The sequence below is a fragment of the Amblyomma americanum genome, chromosome 9 (assembly GCF_052857255.1).
Source record: "Amblyomma americanum isolate KBUSLIRL-KWMA chromosome 9, ASM5285725v1, whole genome shotgun sequence".
Lineage (NCBI taxonomy): Eukaryota > Metazoa > Arthropoda > Arachnida > Ixodida > Ixodidae > Amblyomma > Amblyomma americanum.
Genome location: NC_135505.1, coordinates 106,954,729 through 106,976,479, shown reverse-complemented (window position 1 = coordinate 106,976,479; position 21,751 = coordinate 106,954,729). Strand labels below are relative to the sequence as shown.

Below are 21,751 nucleotides of genomic sequence, written 5' to 3'. Positions count from 1 at the left end.
TATTGCCTAAAAGACTAGGCAAGAGGAAGAAGTTCTAGACTTTTAATTAAAAGCACTGATGCAGAATTAGCAAGCTTGAACACAATAGATGCAGACTCCCACTTAATGTGAGATGCTCGTATCTTGGGCACCCCAGCAGTCCACGATGCAACAGACTTGCACTGGAGGCTTGCACTGCATGGTCCTAAGCAGGCACTGCCTTGGAAGAATCGGAATACCTGCATTAAAAAAATGGGCACAATGTAGTCATAGACAACAGTCTCACAGTAACGAGGTGCAACGCAAACAGGTGGAACAAAAAGCTAAAGCATAAATTCCCTGATGGAATCTGCCTTTTTCACAAGGCCGATCTGTGCATGCGCCCCTGTCCTCCTCCAGCTCTCACTGGTTGAAAATGAACCACTGGCTCCTATCACGCACGAACAGTTTATGTTAGTGACAGGCGTAGGCGACAGCTGTCAAGCACACTCATGCCACTCAGGTGCAGTTGGCGCCTGGTGGAACCAGATCGCGGCTTCTCCAATGTGCGTTTGCTCTCAACCACTAGCAGACAAATTTTTGCCACTTTCCAGAGGGTGCACACATCTTGTGAAAAAGGCAGTTTGATCTATGCCTACTCCATTGGCCTTTGTCTGTCTTGAAGAACATGAAACTTGCTTCTGTTATATCTCTACCATCAGCTCATTTTCTACAATGCCCTTTCAAATCATGATATCTAAGGCTAGTACCGGTTAAAAGGCCCAATTATTTTTCTTCTACTCTTTCCAAAACAATCTCAAGCAGAACTTTTAAGAATAATGAGAGTAATGCGCCATGGTCCTCAAGCCGATGGCATTAAAGTTCAAACTGCCAATCCCTTTCAGTAACATGTAAAACACAGCACCATAAATTACTTACAGAAATGTTTTTTATTCTCACTTCAGTACGAAGACCGCTGACTATACGTTCACGTTCACGTTCACGTTGCCTCACAGGCTCCAAGCATGGAGTATTGTGTGAGGGGGGGATTACATAAATAGGGGTAATAACAGGAGCATGAATGACATGAATTTATAATGCTGATTGACTGTTAGTACTCATTAAACAGCAAGAACATCATTATACAATAGTTATTGACGCGTCAGTAATTAGAAAAAATGGCTGTTATTTCGGTCCTAAAAGAAGCTGGATCATGAATGAGCATGAATGACATGATTATATAATGCTGATTGACTGTTAGTACTCATTAAACAGTAAGAACATCATTATACAATAGTTATTGACGCGTCAGTAATTAGAAAAAATGGCTGTTATTTCGGTCCTAAAAGAAGCTGGATCACGAATATTGACGATGTGTTCCGGAAGACCATTCCAGTGAACAATAGCCTGCGGCAAAGCGGATGAATTGAATGCAACGGTTTTACCTGAAAGGCGTTTGAAGCTGAGATGGTTGTTTAAACGGCGCGAGGTGCGGTGAGGTTGGGCAAGAGGGAGAGTCGAAAGATTAGTGCTATAGACTATCTTGTGAAATAAGCAGATTAGGGCAATTAATCTTCGTGATTGCAAGGTACAAAGAGAGAGCGATAATTTAATGTTTGTGACGCTTGAGTGACGGTCATAGTTTCTGGAGATGAAACGCGCAGCACGATTTTGGACTGATTCAAGGGAGTTAATTAAATAAGCCTGGTGAGGTGACCAAATGGATGATGCATACTCGAGTTGCGGACGAACAAATGTTTGATAGGCGAGCTTACGGGTAGTAGCAGGACTTCCATGAAGATTCCGTTTTAGGTATCCTAAGGTCCGGGATGCTTTAGCTGTTATTTTCTGTATATGAGTGGACCAGGACAAGTTACATGAAAAATGGACACCGAGGTATTTGTAAGAAGACACCTGAGAGACTAAGCTGTTATCGAGCATGTAATTGAACGAAGAGTTAGATTTTTTGCGGCTGAATGTCATTAACTTGCATTTTTCAGTGTTAAGTGACATTTGCCATGATGAACACCAAGCGGTTACATGATCGAGGTCCCTTTGAAGTGCAAGAAGGTCTGCAGGTGATCGGATTTTGCGGTAAATTATGCAGTCATCTGCGAACAAGCGAATGGTTGATGTAATGTTAGATGGCAGATCATTAATGTAAATCAGGAACAGCAACGGGCCCAGGACGCTTCCTTGAGGAACACCAGATAGAACATCGCTAAACGGAGATGAGTGGCCGTTAACAACCGTGAACTGTTTACGAAAAGACAAGAAATTCCTTAGCCATGAGGTTGTTAGTGAGTCTAGGTTGAGGGAAGTAATTTTACCTATTAAGCGTGAGTGCGCAACGCGGTCGAATGCTTTTGAGAAATCTAAGAATATGCAGTCTGTTTGGAAGTTCTCGTCCATGTTGTGTAGTAGCTCGTTAGTAAATTCCAGTAGTTGGGTCTCACAAGAGAAGCCTTTCCTGAACCCGTGCTGGTTAGAAAAAAAGAAATTATTACTATCTAGATGCTGCGCCACTGCTGATACGATGATGTGTTCGAGGATCTTACATGGGACAGATGTCAATGATATGGGGCGATAATTTTGCGCGTTCGTTTTATCACCTGATTTGAAGATGGGGATGATTTTACCAATTTTCCAATCCCTTGGAATTTCACCAGTTGATAGCGACTGACGAAATATATGGAAGAGAATATTGCTTGAATGGATCACTGTGCTTTTGAGAATTTTTGTATTAATATCATCAATGCCAGCAGAAGTCGAAATCTTAAGATTGTTTATTAATGCTGCAATACCGGAGACACTTATTTCTATGGGACTCATGTACTGGTAATCGGCATCTACTAATGGTGGAGTAGTGGAATGGTCTTCCTGTGTGAACACTGAAGAAAAATAATTATTAAATATAAGTGGGCATTCTTCTTCTATAGCTGGGGCACCAGTGTTATCCAACAACGAAACATGAACCGGAGTGTCAATAGGTGATATCGTTTTCCAAAATTTTTTAGGGTTGTGTGTCATAAGGGATTGAAGGTCATGGGAATAATATTTAAGCTTTGCTTTGCGGATGGCACTACAATATGTTTTTTCGGCGGTTTTGTGTTTCTGCCATGAAGCCGGTGTGCCAAGGCGTTTGGCAGCTTTGAATAGTCGCTTTTTCTTGTTTTTTAATGCATGTAACATCCTGTTGAACCATGGTTTAGACGCGTTCGTGTGGAGGGTGAGCAGTGGTATATGACGGTGTACTAATTCCAGTAAACTATTTTTGAACAAAACCCAGTTATCGTTGGCCGAACGCTGAGAAAAAGTCGGAAGATATGTGTCACAAAAGGATTGTAACCCGATATTAATGGCATTGTAGTCAGCGCGGTTATAATCAAAAATACGTTTATGTGTTTGTGCACGTGCGCATGAAGGCAAGGAAATCGTGAAATTAAGCAGTTCGTGATCACTGAAGCCATCAGAATAAGAGATAGGGCTTATATTGTCTGGGACTGACGAGAAGACGAGGTCAAGCTTATTGTTTCCTCGGGTAGGTTTTTCGACTAATTGTACCAAAGAGAAATCGAGAGTTAGTTGAACAAAATTAGTGCCATCTCGTGTTCTCGAACTTAAGCTCTGCCAGTCAATTTCGGGAAAGTTGAAGTCACCAAGTAGACAAATACTTGCTTTTGGAAATTTAGCTTTTGCTTCAGTTAGGTTATCATGTAGATCAGAGACGAATGATTGCGGACTATCTGGTGGTCTGTAACAAACTCCAAGAAGATGCTTGGAAGATGGCGATGTGATGCAAACCCACAAAATTTCTAATTTACTAGGAATATCAATGGGAAAAGAAGTTATATGCTTTTTAGCAGCAATCAACACCCCTCCTCCCCTTCTGTCGCTCCTATCGTTTCTGTAGATAGTGAAACTGTCCATATCAGGCAAGATTTCATCGTTCCTAATATCTTTATGGAGCCACGTTTCGGTTAGTATTAAAATGTCGCATTCACAATTGTCAAGGTATGAACAAAGTTCGATGCGCTTAGGAAGAATGCTGCGTATGTTAGTGAAAAGTAAGGAGAGCTGCGATTGCGCGGTGTTATTGCGGTAAGATGTTTGTTCATTCCTGATGACACGTGTAGCCGAGCAACACCTTACCTATGCGGAAGATAGTTTTACGGTGTCAGTAGCGGCGTCGTACACGTAAACACTATCGTTTATTCTCAGCTTATCGACATTTAGCTTGTACGGAACTTTTTGTGGTTTGGCAAATTCGATCAACTTCCTTCTAGCCAGTCGTGTCTGAAAGGAAAAATCTTCGCGCACAGCATAGTTAGTTCCTTTCAGCTTGATGCCGTTCCCAATGATCTGTTGTTTGTCCTTAAACAATGTGAATTTTACCATCACTGGCCTGCACTTTTCCGGGTCGTATTTACCAATGCGGTGTGCCCGTTCTATTTGCGATGAATCTACTGTAATGTCCAATTCCTTCTTGCACAGGTCAATCACTTTTGTTTCAGCACTTGGCCATGTCTCAGATATGTCATCGGAAAGGCCGAAAAAAAGCAAGTTGCAGCGTCTCAGCCTGTTTTCCGCGTCATTACAACGCGATTCAATAATTCTGAGCTGGTCAGAGATGACGCTGGAAATTGCACCAGGAGAATCAGCCGAAGACGCAGCGGAATTGTTTTTTAGATCTGAAACGTCCACTTCAACACTGCGAAGTCTAGAAGACAACTGCTTCAGTTCAATGTCTACTGATGCTTGCCACTGCTTCAACTCTCTCAAATCACTTCGAATTCCATCTTGGCCGGATTCGATCCTTTGTACAGTCTCCAGCACAGTAGCCAGGATGTCATTAGAATCAGGTCCGGGGTTTGTTTCCACATCCCCGGAAAGAATTAAGAATAAACTACTTAAGCAATGTTGCACAGTTTCCTCGCATGCTTCTAGGGCAAATAACCACTCTCTGGGGCACGACACCAAAAACAAGCAGCGATTCTTGCTTCTTAGGCAAGTGCAATGATCAAGGTAACTCACCTGGAACAGTGTGAAAGGTAAGTGCTCCATTGCCAATACGGCGTCGTGCCCCAGAGGGGCGTTCACGGGCAGCAGCTTATATTCCGTGTGGCCGGCGCTGATAGTGGTATCGCTGGTGATGAACGACCGTGGTTGCCAGCCGAAGAACAGGTTTCCTTCCAGATGGATCTGTAGGCAAGGCTGTTGCGTCCAATCCGCGGGTTGATTCGCGTTCTCAACTGGGCAGGTGAAGACCACATCCGATGCCAATCAAGGTAGCGATGAGCCAAGGAGTAGGGCAGCCTGGAACAGTGTGAAAGGTAAGTGCTCCATTGCCAATACGGCGTCGTGCCCCAGAGGGGCGTTCACGGGCAGCAGCTTATATTCCGTGTGGCCGGCGCTGATAGTGGTATCGCTGGTGATGAACGACCGTGGTTGCCAGCCGAAGAACAGGTTTCCTTCCAGATGGATCTGTAGGCAAGGCTGTTGCGTCCAATCCGCGGGTTGATTCGCGTTCTCAACTGGGCAGGTGAAGACCACATCCGATGCCAAACAAGGTAGCGATGAGCCAAGGAGTAGGGCAGCCTGGAACAGTGTGAAAGGTAAGTGCTCCATTGCCAATACGGCGTCGTGCCCCAAGTTTTATGACAGCAAAAAAGCACTATTACAGAACAAACGAAGCCGACAAGCACTATTCTAAAAGACCTTAAAACACCACATGGAAAACCATCTGTTGTTGAGAAAGCAGAAAAATAGTTTAGCAAGTATATGCATACTGTATGCTTATAAAAGCACTCTGGAACAGCCACTAGGCCACTCAAAAAATATTTACACACAGCAAATATCAAAGTGGCAAAAAAAGCTATCGTTTTGCGCATTCACTGCTGGATCGTTATAAAATGCCCATTAGAATTAGCAGGCAACTCTCCTCATTACAGCAGCACAATGGTGCAGGCCACTATTAGCCACAAGGAAATGAAGGCACAGAGCCGACAATACAACCCGATGCCTGCCTAGATGCGGAAGAGTGTGAATAAATAAAAATGACATGCATTTGAACCAGCTTACCAGAGAAATAATGACCGTGACTGCCATTCTCTGCTCTGGCCTTCAGCAGGACATAACTGTCACCAAGATGCCTGCATACATATAGAAAGAATGTGCGGTAATAACAGAGCTAATTAATGCGCAAGTTGGTTTACCTGATGTAAACAAAAGTGAAGCTGAGCTGCAACTGTCGAGTATATGTTGGAGTAAGAAGAATTGCAATTGCACTACTTGTGCAGACGATGACACTGCTGCCTTGCAATACATCCTTGCCGGGCACCTACTCATCCACTTGGAAACTGGAAGTCCTAAAGCAAATAAGAATAAACTTTGAAAAAGCCCAAATGAACACCACTTACTAAATACCAAACTAGACTGACACGATTTTTTTTTTGTGGAACGTGAAAGACTTTTCTTGTTATTGTGTCCCTAGGAAGGCAACTTGCACGCATTTCAACAAAGCGATGTTTAGTATGCACAGCCCACAGGCAGATGCTAAAAGGCACCAAGCATCACAGGTAGCCATGTTCATCATCATCATTTATTTATTGACCCTTAAAGACCCCTGGAAGGGGCATTACATAAGGGGGGGGGGGGGGCAGAACATTGAAAATACCAGGTCTTGACTATAGCTAATCATAAACACACAAACTGCCCTCTGCTGTTAACTGGAACTCGAGACAAGCATCTTGCTTTGCTGACATCCTGTTTAAATGGCTGAAACGACTACACTGGATTAATATTATTTTTATTTCATTTTCATTTTACACTGAGCAATTTTTTTAGATATTTCTTTTGTTTAAGTCAGCAATAACTAAAATGAACAAAACCAGGACACGTTTTAATTCTCTTCAATAAACTCTCACTATATCAAAACAAAAAAGAAACATATTTGAAGAAGCAAACCTGCCTTCTGTTCTACTTCATCGGAATGTAGTACAGCACACAACTGGATGTGACGCAGAGCTATCGGAAGTCATCAATTTGTCTAGAAATTTTTTTGAAAATTGCTTAAATTGCCAAGAACAGTATTAACCCAGTTCTTACGCAGTAGCAAATGGCAGTTAATTATGTGCTCTGTGGTACCCTACGTTCAGTTTTTTTTTTCCATTTAGAAATTTAAAATCCCACTAAGACAATAAATGCCTATTTTTCCAATGAACATGCACATGAGCCATGTTTGGTTCATTACCCCTTTTTACCCATGTAATTGCTTTAAATATTTCTTTTTTCCAAGCACAGTAAAAGAGTGGAATTGGCTTAATAATGACAAAATTTTACAGCAATCTCAGCCGTCACTGACTAGAAGTCTAAGTTTTGCTAATAACTACTTCGTTGTTGTATTACGTTATATTTTTCCATTTGGTTTAAAACGCATTTGATACTGACTGGTTGAAGCTGTATGTTTCTTTATATTATTATTTTATTTTTTGCTGCCAATGAGTTGTTGTTTATTATTGTTACTTCTGATTATTGTCTGAACATTTGACACCTGTACTTCTATTTTTTTTCTCCTTGTATTCTTGTGCCCACCCTAGAAAAATTTCTTGTGAGATGGCAGTAATTACAAATAATAAATTATCTAGATATCCCCGACTTTGAGCAGTGCATAATATTGTGAACAGGTTTATCCCGAACACTTTTAAATGCAGCCTGGCCATGACAAATCCCCATAAAACGGACAGATGAGCAATAAATTATGGTACACAGAAGCAGTTACCTCTTCGTTGTGGTGTTCAAACGTGCCTGGCAGGTTTTGAGCCAAGCCATAACTGCGGAACGCACATCCATGTCTGATGCTGAATGCGTGTTGCGATTTTTCCGGACAGACTCTACAATAGGTACGTCACATTATAAGCTGTAACATATCTTCATATTGCCTTAAGAAAGGCAAAACAAACATGAAAAACTAATCATACAGGCAGATTACTCTCGTAACATACTAACCCCACAGTTTTCGCAAGGCAAAATATAGATTGCATGCAGCTGTCATGAATTGCCCATTCTGCTTTTCTCAGCTCTGCTGTGCTTTTCTGTATGTATGTCTAAGCCCACTGTTCACCCTCACTGCACAAGCGACAGACAAAAAGAATACTAGCTGGTCCTACTATACTCTTCTTGCATCTGTAGTGATGAAACCTGTCTGTGAAAAGAAGAATCCGTAGAAATGATTAACAAGTGCTCCTCATCTATTCATTTTCACTTTGCAGTAGTCAGATATTGCAGAAGTAATTGGCATACTTTAGCCTAGATTAGTTACCCTGCTGATAATTTTTTACTAAATCAGGTTACAAGAAAGTAGGGCTTCCATCCTTAAAAATGCATTATACCACCGAAAGTTAACAGTAAAAACTCGCGTAATATCCGTAAAACAATATTTTCTTTACTATGAGCAGCTGGCGAGGTAAATAACTCAACTGCACAGATAAACATATCCTACAAGGAGCCTTTTAAAAATATTTGTGCACAAAGCTAAAATGTAATGTGCCCTTGCCAGAGTTTTTCTAGCACTTGTGTTCTGTTTGTTGCCTGCAGCATACTGCCTTATCACTATCCGCTACACGAGATGCGACCAGGGATGTCCTAACAAATCATGGTAGTGCATGCCAATTTCTACGTTTAGTATAATGACTCATGTTTCAGATAGACACTCTCTTTAAACTGAGCATGGCTGAGACCGACTTTCTGTTCTTGACTCGCATTAAGTGCCCTTGCAGCTATTGACCTTTGATCTGTTCCTCTCAGGAAGTGTTGTGCTATTTTTATACCAGCTCAACAGTCGTCACCAACTATACGACACAATAACAGGGACTACAAGCAGCTCTGCATGGCTCTGAAGCACCAACTAAAACAATACCCACTGGCTGATTGTATAGTTAAAGGACAACAAAAAGGAGCATAATTCAATACCACTACCTAAAGCTGCACTGAAGACAAATGCTCCTAATTGCTCTCAACTGTAAAGTGCAGATTTAATCACTCACCAACAATAACCTTGAAGAGCTCCATGCTCACTAAAGCCTTCTTTCCCTTCTGTCCGTATAAACTGTAGTTAACACCCACGGAGTCATGGAGAAGATGCTTCAGCATATTGGCTGTAGTATTGCGCACAGTGATGCCACCGATGTGTGAGAGAACCTTGCGCTGTTGCAAAATAGCCAAGCATTACCTTGTGTAATATTAAGGAATCCATGCCCTGCTTACCAGTTGCTTGCGAGCTGCCTCAGAGTTTTTCAGGCTCTTCTCCACCTCCTCCACATCATTTACAGTCATCAAAGGGTAACTGTACTGTGCAGGCTCCTCAACATCAACCTCACCCTGACCAAATAATGAAATTATGACGTCATTTTGTGCTTTTAGAAATGCCATTTCTTTTAGAATTGTAATTGTTGCCACTGAAAAAGAAAAATTGAAACACATTTAAAACATACCAAACTTTAAGGCTGCGATCTCTCTTTACTCAACTACAAGAATAACCTTGATGAAACCTTTGTATGCACTAGTATGACCTAGCTACAGCTATTTGTACTTTTTCACATCAAACAAATTTATTATTTTCATCACGTAAGTTATGCCTCACTGACATCAAAATCTAATCAGCCCAAAAAAAGTGATACAGCCATTAAGTAACTTGCTTGAAGTGATTAGGAAAATTGCCAGGAGGAACTCGCTGACAGTTTTGAGCTTTTCAGCAGATCCATAATATATTAAACATTTTAAACAAGACCTTTCAAACTGCTAATAACTGAAAATTGAATTCACTTAAAGTGAAAGCATTACATTTACACTATCAACTATTAGCAAAAAAATCTTACACAGGCCACTTAAACGAACCGCTTGAATAGAGCAGGGAACATGCACTAATGAAATGCCCTCACTTGATATTTTAGTTCTGATCACGGCTGCCAAGCTTTCGTGATCATATCCTGAAAGTATAAGAAACAGGCTGAAAGCAAGCACTCTATTATTAATTTGAGCAAAGAAAATAATGCAATATCAGAAAAGATTGACACATGCTAAAAGTAACATTTGACTTCCTGCAATGACTCTGATGCAACCAGGACCTATACAAATTTTCGCATTGCAAGTGAGCATCTCAGTACAATAAGGCAAGATGCAGTTTAAAACAAACTCTACACCATTTTTAGAATGCTGACTTGTGCATAAAATAGAACAAACATAAATCATGCAAGTTGTTTTTACCAAGACAATAAATACTGATTAAAGCAGTGCAGAAATTCAGTGCTTAGGATGCATATGTTACCTCCTTCGGATGAAACATTGGTTAAGGGGTCTCTTGATGCTTCATCTGAAAGAAAAATAAACTGGTCTCTTTCCAAAGAATTTAAAGTAAATGGGGTCAGATATTTGAGGCATTGCATTACCAAGAAAGTGAGGTCCAGCCATCAGTTTATGTGCACAGCTTCCTTAAAAAGAAAATTGTAGAGTAACAATGAACCAGATCTCTACATGCATTCCAGACACATGGCTGAACTGTTAAACATTCCTCTCAAGGCTTACCTCGTGCACTTTGTGCCACTCCCTGTTGTGAAACTGTGAATGCAAGACAAATTGAAAGAATAAATGCAACAATTCAATCGGATAAACAAAAGAAAACATGCTGGTGTTGACATCATTTCACTGTAATAAGGGAGGGTGCTGGCACACTGCATCATACCGTATTGGCCTGGCTGGCTGTCTTGTGGCAAGCGAGAGAGTCTTCCTACCGAGAACAAGAATATTGCACTAGGGCTTCAGCAAACCAGCTCTCCGGTAATGAACCTATGCACTAGGAACTAAAATGCCAGCTAAAACTTACCCTGGCCACTCTGCACAAGGTTCCGCAAAGAATCTGCACCAAAGAAGCACAAGCAAGAAGACATCAAGAAATGAAAATTGAAGAATGAGATGGGACAATAATGCAGTGGTATTAATCCCCTGCCATGAATCAGCTGGCATGTCACATCTTACCAGAACGCTGTGACTGCAATGAACGAGCGTGACCTGAAAAGCACAAGAACAAAAGCACCAAGGCTTGAGTGAACCAGCTCTTCCAACCAATTTGCCAGCAAGAACTCACCCGAGGCAGTCCGCAGAGATAGTTGGGATGAATCTGGATCAATGAATAAAAACGGAAAGCCATCGAACAGTTCAAAGGAATGAATGAGATAAAAGACACGCGTGCAATGCTAATCTTCCTCTGCACTAAACCAGGGAGCTGACACGTTGCATCTTACCAGAACATTGTGGCAGCCGTGAACGAGTGTGGCTTTCTGCAAAGCAAAAGAACAAATGCGCTAAGGCTTTAGCGAACCAGCTCTCCAGACCAATTTGCCAGCAAGAACTTACCCGAGGCAGCCCATGAAGACCTTTGTGAGTCTGGATCAAAGAATAAAAACGGAAAGACGTCAAACAATTCAAAGGAATGAATGAGATAAAAGACACGCAGGCGATGCTACATTCCTCTGCACTGAACCAGGGAGCTGACACGTTGCATCTTACCAGAACATTGTGGCAGCCGTGAACGAGTGTGGCTTTCTGCAAAGCATAAGAACAAATGCGCTAAGGCTTCAGCGAACCAGCTCTCCAAACCAATATGCCGGCAATAGCTTACCAAGGGTACTCTGCACAAGCTCCTGTGGCAAGTCTGGATCAAAGAAACACAAATGCGAAGGCATCAAAATGATTTAAATGATGAAGAAAAAAATCCCTGCAGTGTATACTCTCATTGCCCTAATAGGGAGCACGGAGTTGCCATACGAGATCTTACCAGGTTGGCTTGGCTGGCTATGCTGTACTGAGTAAGAATGGCTCCCTGAAATGTGTAGGTACAAAGACTTCAGCGAAATGCTTTCCTTGCTCCTGAGCACATGTCGCATATGCTCATACACAAAGACAACTGAAATGCCTTACAGGGCCGAATTTGGGCACTGTGCGAAGAGCCAGAATATCTATGAAACAAATACAAACGAAAGGATGGAATCGAACTCATCCGTGTACTGGTATCTCATGAGTACTTAAGCAGTACAAAGTAGATTATGAGCAAGAAAAGCTACTAAAATATGAAAGATGTATATGAAGAATAGACGCATGAGCAAGCAGAGCTGCTAAAATGCCAAGGGTATTATATATGCTGAGTGGATGAAAGAGTCAAATGGATAAGAGGAAAAAGTGCATACTGAGACTCCAGGCACTCAAGAGGCAGCAAGATGCACTTTGACTTATTATCAGAGAGCCGCAATGAAAGAAGGGGGCAAGAAGTTTCCTTCACAATAAAAATGCCAAGATTTGAAGATGTGCATGGCGTGGTGAAGAAGTCGCCAAGAATCTCCAATTTTCTGCCAACTACAACCTTGTGACCATGGCAGTCAAATGCAAAATTTTCGACCATGATGGCGGTTGAATCTCTCATGGTGCAAGCATTGTTTCCTGGTGATGTTCTCAAAGTGAAGAGAGGAAACTTTGCAATGCTGAACTGAGGCCCACAACAGTTTTCGGCCAAGGGGCCACGGCAGTGCATCTGTGAATACAGCACTGTCTGGTAAGTAGGCTCCTTGGTCATGAACAATGTGCCAGCAGCCGTCCTTTCAGCAATGCGATTAGCAAGCTGTTCTAGTGGCTTCTGTGAGTGTCTTATCAGCTTCTTCAGGTGGTGCATGAAATTCTTTGCAGGGAATGCACTAAAGTTGTCGAGAGCTCCATACTTGGCCACATCATCAGCCAAATGAACCAAGGAATGCACATTATAAGAGACATTATGCTCACCATAAAGTGATTTAAACGATGAGACAAAGCAGATGAGCAACTCCTTGGCATAGTCACAATAGCCCTGGCACATAGCATCACTGGAAAGTATGGTGATTCCCACATGCAGAAGTAGAAAATGAATGTACAATTTTTCGGGTAGAATGCCCTTCAGAACAGCTGGGCCAAAGTACAGCAGGAAACAACGCAGCTCGGTCGCTTTAAAGCGATCAATTTCTCTCAGGGAGCGTGGCTTCCGGGCAAACACTTCGCAGTGAATAGTTGCCAGCTCTAGTAACCGTTTTGTGATTCTTTCAACTGCTGATGAAGGCAAACGATATTCTAGTGAGCCTCTCATCCACAGCAGTATCAATTTTTCTGTGACTCCCAGGCAAACTAAGTGCATGTAGTCAAGTGGGAAATGAGATACAAGGCCAATTGGAAGTGCAGAAAGTGGTGTCTCTGTCACGTTCCTCCTGCACTTTGTCAGCAAAGCTCACATCTGTTCGCAATGATGCATGTGTGTCTGGAAACACAACTCTACCTTCAACATACTTTCCTTTCTGTTGGAACTTCCCACAGCCATAGTAACCAGAATGTCGTTTTGTGCTTAAACAAATGCACGAGCAGGTGCATCGCATACAAACCCTTTAATAGCTATAGCGAAGTAAAAACCATCAATGCACAGTCCCCTCTCTAGGAGCTGCAGCAATTCACTGATCAAAGGACTCAGGAAATCCAACAGTGATGGAGGCTTTTGGTTACCATGGTAGCATGCAACCAAAAACACACCAGTGCCAGGAATATCATCAGTCTTTGCAAGAATGGGCCAGAACTGGCTCTGGGAGCTTTTGCTGAGTGGAAGTCCATCAATATAGAACATCAAACCAATGCTTTTAGGTAGCCGAGACAAGTTGGAATACTTTGCCAACATGCCTTCAAGGCTCTTTACAATACCAAAGTAGACATATGACCCTTTTTCTGAAGTCTCAACTTCGGCAAAACGTGGGGTTCTCAGTAGAGTCCACGCATCTGATGGCAAGCTCGCGAAGCATTCATGCGTTTTTAATATTTTCAGAAGTGAGGAAAGGGCTGCCTGTGTAACATTGTGCTCGCATGAACAATTTCTCAAAAGATCAGCTATCTGTTCTGCAGAATCGGCGCGCTGCTCAGAAAACTGGCATTCAGTCTCACTCTCACTACTCCCGCTACGACTAGGTGCCACAACACTTGATCTACCCGGTTCATCGTGAACACAATATCGGCTATCGTACTCATGCGCACTCAACTCGCTGTCACTTGACTCTACCAGAGCCTTTGAACGTCCCGGTTGCGGCTCCAATTCGTCATGAGCAGTGACCACACTCTGTCCTAGTGGTGTGTCTACACATTCCATTCCGCGGTCCATGCTGGAACGATCTCCTGAGGAGCTCGCGCCGAATTCAATAACCAAAGCAGAGCGATCATCTGGCTTAATTATGTTGTGCTGCTTCACAAGAAGGTCTCTGTTCTCGTATGGTTCTTTCTAAGTCGATCTCACGAACTAATGGCTGAATGAGGGCATCAAGTCAACGATGCCTCTGAGTTCGCGAAAGCGCGTCAATGGCCTTTCGTTTTCTTTCCATTGCTGCGTAACCTCAACTCACTCAAAAAGAGACTTCTCGGCCAGGTCAGCCTTAGAGCCGACAGCAAATAAACAAGATAAATTGCGTCTTCAGCCGCGTACACAAAGGCAGCGCTGAGAAAAAAGAACGGCGTACAGAGTTCCTCTCATTAAACTTTCAAAGGCCATACTGTACGTGTGATATGCGAGACCGCGAACATATTGGCCAAACTGAAACTATGGGACCACGTTTACTCACACCTGGAAACAAGGTGTTGCAGGAGTAACGAAGAGCGCCTCCACTTGCATTCACTCGTCGCACACAACGCGGTAGTAACGCAGCACTTGCTCGCTCACAATGACATTGACCGCGCAGAAACAAAGGAGCTTAGTTCAAGCGCTGGAACCGAAAAAAGCGCGCGCAAGATGCAGTCACATGGTGCCGATCTGTTGCAACCAACCACCTAGTGACGATCAGTAGTTAAACCATTAAAAAAACATTACTTGAAATACCAGCAAAAAGCAACATAAAATTGTTAATGTAATATAATAAATTTATTTTTTATTCTGATGATTGCTTATGACATGCGCTTGTTTCATTACGGCTGCGCGAAACGCTAACGATAGCCAAAGCCAACCGCAGCCAGTCGTGTGTTTTCTTGAAACGTGGTTTCGTGTTTGGTCGTATACTGTAAATGCGGGCCCATTTTTTGTCTGCGTGTTCCTTTCTCTGTCGTGTGTATGATTTTAATTATGTGCACAAGCTGCAGCAAATCAGCCCGTCTTTGTACCATATACGCCACAACGGAAAGCCTTCATGTACTGAACGCGGTGACCGGCGGTGGCGGACAGCATGTGTATGGCATACGCGTTACAGCCTTGCAAACAGCCCTGCATAAGCATCCGTGGCACGATCTGTGGATTAAAATGACACGTTGATCTTTGAAAACAATTTTTATTGCCTAGCTCAGGCGAAGTGCGACTGACGCTGTTCGATTGTATTGGAATTGGGTATGCTTTTCGCTCCGCATGACAACAGACGCGGATTCCTGTTATATATTGTCACGAGGTGGTGACGGGAACTCCGCCGGGGTCACGTAGCACCGACTGGGGTCCGGTCTTGAGGCAGGCACAGAGCAGCTCGTATGAGAATACTTTAATAGGCTGGCTTACGCCCACTAAGAACAGCTCTGAAAACTCAGCGGCGGCGATAGCAGCGAACGTGCTCGGCGGTCGTCGACTAACAGAATGCCCGCCGCTCTTAGCCGTGCTCGATTTTAAAGGCGGCAAGGAAAGTTCCAGAACATAGTAGGCACACTTGCGCGAGGCTAGGAAAAATCGAGATAACTCTGGTCGCGTCTCGCGTCCCAGAAAATTGATAATGCGGCGTGCCTGCCGCGATAAGAAGATCCCCTAAGCGAAGCAGCGCCGGGGGGTGACTGAGCAAAAGTTCGCCCCGCGAGCGAGAGCAGCAGGTTCCAGACAAAAAGCAAGCTTCGTGGCATTACTCCCCCCTTAAAGAAGCATCGACCAGATGCTTAAAAACAGGGATAACGGACATAAAGATACAGAGCATACAAAATAAATACTCATAATGTAAGCACAAAGAGTCATTAGCGCGAATAGTAAGGCTTCAGACGGGCGACGTGGACAACTTCTGAGCGTGTGCGGCGTCTCTGGGATGCTGTAACTCCGTCAGGGACGAGTTCATAGTCCAGATTACCCAGTCTCCGAAGAATCCTGTACGGGCCGAAATAGCGGCGCAGAAGTTTTTCACTCAGTCCGCGGCGGCGAATCGGCGTCCACACCCAAACTCTATCGCCTGGCTTGTATTGCACTGCGCGTCTTCGAAGATTGTAGCGTCGGGCGTCGGTGCGCTGCTGGTCTTGTATTCTCTCACGGGCAAGTCGTCGAGCTTGTTCTGCGCGCTGCAGGTAGGCGGCGACGCCGATGTTACTTTCGTCGGTAACGTCGGGCAGCATGGCGTCGAGTGTGGTCGTGGCCTCCCTCCCGTGGACGAGACTAAATGGTGTCATTTGGGTGGTCTCTTGCACAGCGGTGTTGTAGGCGAACACCACATAGGGAAGAATGACGTCCCATGTCTTGTGTTCTGCGTCTACGTACATAGAAAGCATATCGGCGATGGTCTTGTTGAGGCGTTCTGTAAGCCCGTTTGTCTGCGGATGGTACGCAGTTGTTCTCCGGTGACTTGTATGGCTGTGCTGCAGAATGGCCTGGGTTAGCTCCGCCGTGAACGCTGTCACCCTGTCTGTTATCAGTATTTCGGGGGCGCCGTGTCGTAAAAGAATGGATTCGACGAAGAATTTGGCGACTTCTGCTGCTGTGCTGTTCGGGAGGGCCTTTGCTTCGGCGTACCTGGTGAGATAATCGGTCGCCACAATAATCCACTTGTTGCCCGTCGTTGATGTTGGGAAGGGGCCAAGTAGGTCCATACCGACCTCCTGGAAAGGTCTTGATGGCGGTCGAATCGGCTGCAGGAACCCTGCTGGTCTTTTCGGTGGCGTTTTCCGGCGTTGGCATTCACGACAACTCTTAACGTAGTGCGCGACGTCGGAGGATAGACGAGGCCAGTAATATCTCCCTTGGATTCGGCGGAGGGTGCGAGTAAACCCGAGGTGGCCAGCCATTAGTTCGTCATGCGAAGCCTGCAGAATTTCCTCCCGAAGGCTCTTCGGGACGACGAGAAGGTAGGCGGCCTTGTTCGGTGAGAAATTCTTCTTCACGACGATTCCCTGTTGCAGACAGTAGGACGATAGTCCACGCCTGAAGAGGGCAGGAGGTGAAGGAGACTTCCCCTCAATTGTTAGCATGGCCAACTTATCCTGCAGAAAAAAAGCTAAACATTTCTGCCACGTTTCCTTTTCTGAAATAATCACACGAATCACTGAAATAATAAACACAATCTAACAATTGAAGACCCATTCCTTGTTAGGAACTCCAAACAGGTTGTTGAATACTTGCGGCAGCATAAGACTGCAAATGTATCTGCCTTTTCCATAGACGTAAAAGACCTTTTTTACTCTTTGCCGCATGATGCTCTGCTATCATGTGTTGAACAGGCCATTGATAGGATGGGTGCCGTTTCGTTCCAGAACAGTTGTGGTTTACATGTTAGTGGCTTTCTAGAATTGCTTGATGTGTACCTGCGATCTACGTTTGCCACCTGGGACAAAGGCTTTTACCTGCAAAAACGCGGAATATGCATTGGATCATGTATTGCCCCGGTCCTTAGCGACTTGTTTTTAGCCATGCATGACAGAATGATTGAAAGATGTCTCGAAGGTACAAGTGTTGTCCAAGTCTTTAGATTTGTAGATGACTTTTTAATCATAACTGACAACACCAATGCGGATTTTCATGTAACAGCCGAAGACGTGCTTGACACATTCAAGCGAAACTTAGCACCTTTAGTTTTGACGCATGAACTGCCCAGCAACAATTCCATTAGATTTTTGGAACTAAGACTAAAGTTTTGCAATGACCATGTTTGTTGGGGGTATGAACCACGGGGGAAAAAAGGTTTATTACCCGCTGTGTCTGCCCACTCAAAGCTTGTGAAGCGCAGCGTTGTAAAGCACCGTTTTGTAAATGCCCTGACTAAGTCCTGCGACCATATGATCAAAGAAAGTCTAGCCCTGCAAAATAGACGCCTGTCTGACGCAGGGTACCCGGAGGCCCTTGTGGTTTCTGTGGCCGAGGGCTTGCTCCAGAAAATGAAAAACGTCCGGCAATCTGAAAAGAATGCCGTGACAGGCCCGGATGCACGCAAAAAAGTGGCAGTCATTCCGTATATCCACCAGACTTCCCACAACTTGAAGAAGATTGGAAAGCGCGTAGGCGTTAATGTTGTGTTTTCGGCCCCACTCAAACTATCAGTTCTGTGCAAGAAGACTAACCCGTGCTGCAGCAAAAAGGAAAAATCGTGCATGATTAGACACCAGAATCAGTTTGTCACTTGCGACGATGGTGTCGTATATCGCGTTCCGTTGTCCTGCGGACGCGAATACATTGGACAAACCGGCAGGTGCATAAATACCAGATTGAAAGAACACAACAAGAATGTAAATGATGGTGACCAGGGCCATCTTAGCACGCACTGTCGTAATTGTGGCAATGAGTCTGCACGTCGCCGCAGAAAACCTTGCGCGCCTGCGTTCCAAAAAAAGCACAATCGTTGCTCGACACAATGACCAGTGTGTTAGGGAGATAATAGAGGCGGCAAGTATTGCTCGTGCAGAGGACAGGTGTGTAAGCATGCCATCAGTTGTTCTAACCAAGAAAGAGCTGAAGTTTCTGGATCGATGGTGATTGTCCTAATCTCCTATGCCTTTCATGCTGATTGTTTTGCCTGCCCTTTCCTGCTGAAGGTTCAAATGTGTATAAATGCGTGGCCTATCAGGAAAATAAATAGTTGGAAGTCAGCGCTCTTTTCACTCTGTCTGTCGTCGTCCCTTCTTGTGGTTCGCGCTGCAACACATGTTAGATATGAACCAACTAGCCCGCCAAGCAACCATTCTGGACATAAGAGGTGCATACGACAACATGAACAGGGAACTCCTGTGGAACATATTAAAAGATGAAGGTATCAGTCATGAGGTAATTGATTTTCTACAGGAAATATACCGAGAAAATAAAGTTTAAATCACATGGAAAGGAATTAGGAGTGCAAATGTCGAGGTACACAAAGGATTAAGGCAAGGTTGTCCTCTATTACCGCTGCTGTTCATGCTTTGTATAAATATGGAAAGAATACTACAAGGAAGCAATCTAGGTTATAATCTGTCGTACAGATTAGGCCGAAAGGTTGTTGAGCAACGACTACTGGGTTTAATGTATACGGACGATATTGCACTGTTAGCAGATAGCCAGGAAGATTTGTAAACTTTGGTTAATTGCTGTGGAGACAAAGGAGACAGTCTAGGTTATAATCTGTCGTACATATTAGGCCGAAAGTTTGTTGAGCAACGACTACTGGGTTTAATGTATACGGACGATATTGTACTGTTAGCAGATAGCCAGGAAGATTTGTAAACTCTGGTTAGTTGCTGCGGAGACAGTCTAGGTTTCAGTTCTAGCGCAACTAAGTCAGGTGTGGCGATTTTCAACGATACAAGTGATCAGGAGCTTACAATACAAGGCCATTAAATACCCCGAATGGTCTAATACAAATCTCGGGGTATGGGTAAACGAAGGGCATATGTGCACAGAAAAGTATGAACAGTCTCTCATAGCAAAAGGGCGAAGAGATGGCGGAATAATGAAAAAGAGGGCATTGTTGAGGTACAACAGGTATGAAGTACTGAGAGGTATTTGGAAAGGAATAATGATGCCACAGCTTACTTTTGGGAATGCGGCTGCAGAAGTTCTGTCGATATTAGAAGTAAATCAGAGAGCTGTAGGAAGATTAGCACTAGGTACCCACGGGAAAACCACAAGCGAGGCAGTGCAGGGGGATATGGGCTGGTCATCGTTTGAAGCACGGGAAGTTCAGAGTTAATTACTATGCGAAGAACGCCTGAGGAAATTGGACGATAACAGGTGGGCAGCTAAGGTATTTAAATACCTATACAGAAAGAGCGTTGACTCACAGTGGCGGAAAAGAACTACGAAGCTAACCAGTAAGTATGCCAGACTCGAGGATGGAGAAAGAATGCGCATTAAACGAGTGGTTAAAAACACGGAAGGTAAAACGGATAGATTCAATGGAAAATAAGCCTAGTGTAGAACTATATCAATGATGGAAGAGGCAGATCAGGAAGGAAGCGTTTTATGATAACTCAAGAGGAAGTTCCCTTTTTAAACCTAGGTCAGGATATTTAGAACGCGCAGCTATAAAAACAAATTTAACGAATAATATGACACATGTGCTGTGTGTGGTGAATCTGTAGAAACAATAGAACACCTCATACTTAAACGTGATGGTATCCATCCCGTTGTCGATGCAGGCACAGTCACTCTTCCTGAGGCCCTAGGGTTTAGATATAACAATAGTCATGTAAATAAATCTGCGGTGGGAATAACAAAAAGCGATTGGAAGATTGGTGGCTCAAAAGCAGAGAGATGACATAAGGTTAAAAGCGTAGGAAGACGTATTTAAAGAAAATGGCGAATTTTAATAACTTCGAACAAAGTTAAACAAATATAAAATAAAAAACCTGAGCATGATGGCAACTGCCATTACCCCGTTTAAAAGAGGCGCTCCATCCATCCATCCATCCATCCATCCATCCATCCACCCACCCGTCCGTCCGTCCGTCCGTCCGTCCGTCCGTCCGTCCGTCCGTCCGTCCGTCCGTCCGTCCGTCCGTCCGTCCGTCCGTCCGTCCGTCCGTCCGTCCGTCCATCCATCCATCCATCCATCCATCCATCCATCTTATCCTGTTGTAGAATAGAAAGGAACACTAACTTGCTGTGGTTTTTCACGCCACCTGCCTTCGCTTATAGGCGTGAGCTTCCACGCTTTGTCAACGCGGCAAGTGGCGTGCGTCAGCAAACGGGCTGCGTTGAGTGCATCTGTGCTAGCAATGTTATCAAAACACGCGACTCTAATCGTGCAGAACTTGGTATCACGTTTGTCAGAGCCCTAGCGGCAGACGGAAGCAGTTTTTGGTCGCGCAGTGGAATGATCCCAGCGCCGCTTGGGCATTGTAGGTTGGTTCTGGTAAAATGATTGTCCATTTAGAGGTATTTATTTTTTAAAATGTTTCCTAAATCACTCCACAAATGGTCGAAACATTGGTTGCTGACACCGCAGGGCGCTACTGTGGAGATGAAGCGGTATGCCCATGCACGCAGGGTTTGGTGTCGTTGACCACTGGGCATGGCAAAAGGTAGAACAATTCACAAGCTAAATGCAAAATACGGGTGAGCTGCGTCATCATCGCATTATCTTCGCTTACATTAGCTTGAATACGGAACTCCCATGGGAAAACAGAGGTGTTTATACAAATCCTGAAATAGTAAAGGAAACGTCCCAAACATTATCCTCAAGACATTCTGAGCATGCACAACGGAAGGAAGAACTGGATCCCAGTTGGCTAAGGCGCTCGTCTACTGAGCCGGAGTACCCGGGTTTGAATCCGACCATGGCGGCCACGTTTCTATAGAGGCGAAACGCAATAGGCGCCCGCCGTGTGTTGTGCGATGTCAGTGGACGTTAAGGATCCTCAGGTGGTCAAAAATATTCCTGAGACCTTCATTACACTGCTATAGCAGCTTTACCCCACATGCTCTCGGACTATAGCAAGAACCCTGGCGGTGCTAACTTGTGGAGAACCTGTTTCCCCCCTCCGTTTCGATGCGGCCCATCTTCATCGTCGGCCGTCGGGACGGACAGCCCCCGGCTGGGCGAGGAGGGAAGTCTCC

At 44.2% G+C, this 21,751-nt stretch overlaps 1 protein-coding gene across 1 annotated transcript; it reads right to left on the bottom strand.

Moving 5' to 3' along the window:
• Positions 1–14,654, bottom strand: LOC144103995 (uncharacterized). The gene is made up of 19 exons (XM_077636758.1): positions 14,625–14,654; positions 11,789–11,833; positions 11,633–11,665; positions 11,521–11,556; positions 11,368–11,397; positions 11,256–11,291; positions 11,099–11,131; positions 10,990–11,022; positions 10,838–10,870; positions 10,697–10,741; positions 10,540–10,572; positions 10,404–10,445; positions 10,283–10,327; positions 9,897–9,944; positions 9,223–9,413; positions 9,003–9,162; positions 7,739–7,850; positions 6,040–6,110; positions 1–218 (listed from the first exon to the last, which is right to left on the bottom strand). The coding sequence occupies exons 12-19, from the start codon at positions 10,423–10,425 to the stop codon at positions 103–105; spliced, it is 765 nt and encodes a 254-aa protein (XP_077492884.1). The 5' UTR covers positions 10,426–10,445; positions 10,540–10,572; positions 10,697–10,741; positions 10,838–10,870; positions 10,990–11,022; positions 11,099–11,131; positions 11,256–11,291; positions 11,368–11,397; positions 11,521–11,556; positions 11,633–11,665; positions 11,789–11,833; positions 14,625–14,654; the 3' UTR covers positions 1–102.
• Positions 14,655–21,751: the final 7,097 nt, after the last annotated feature.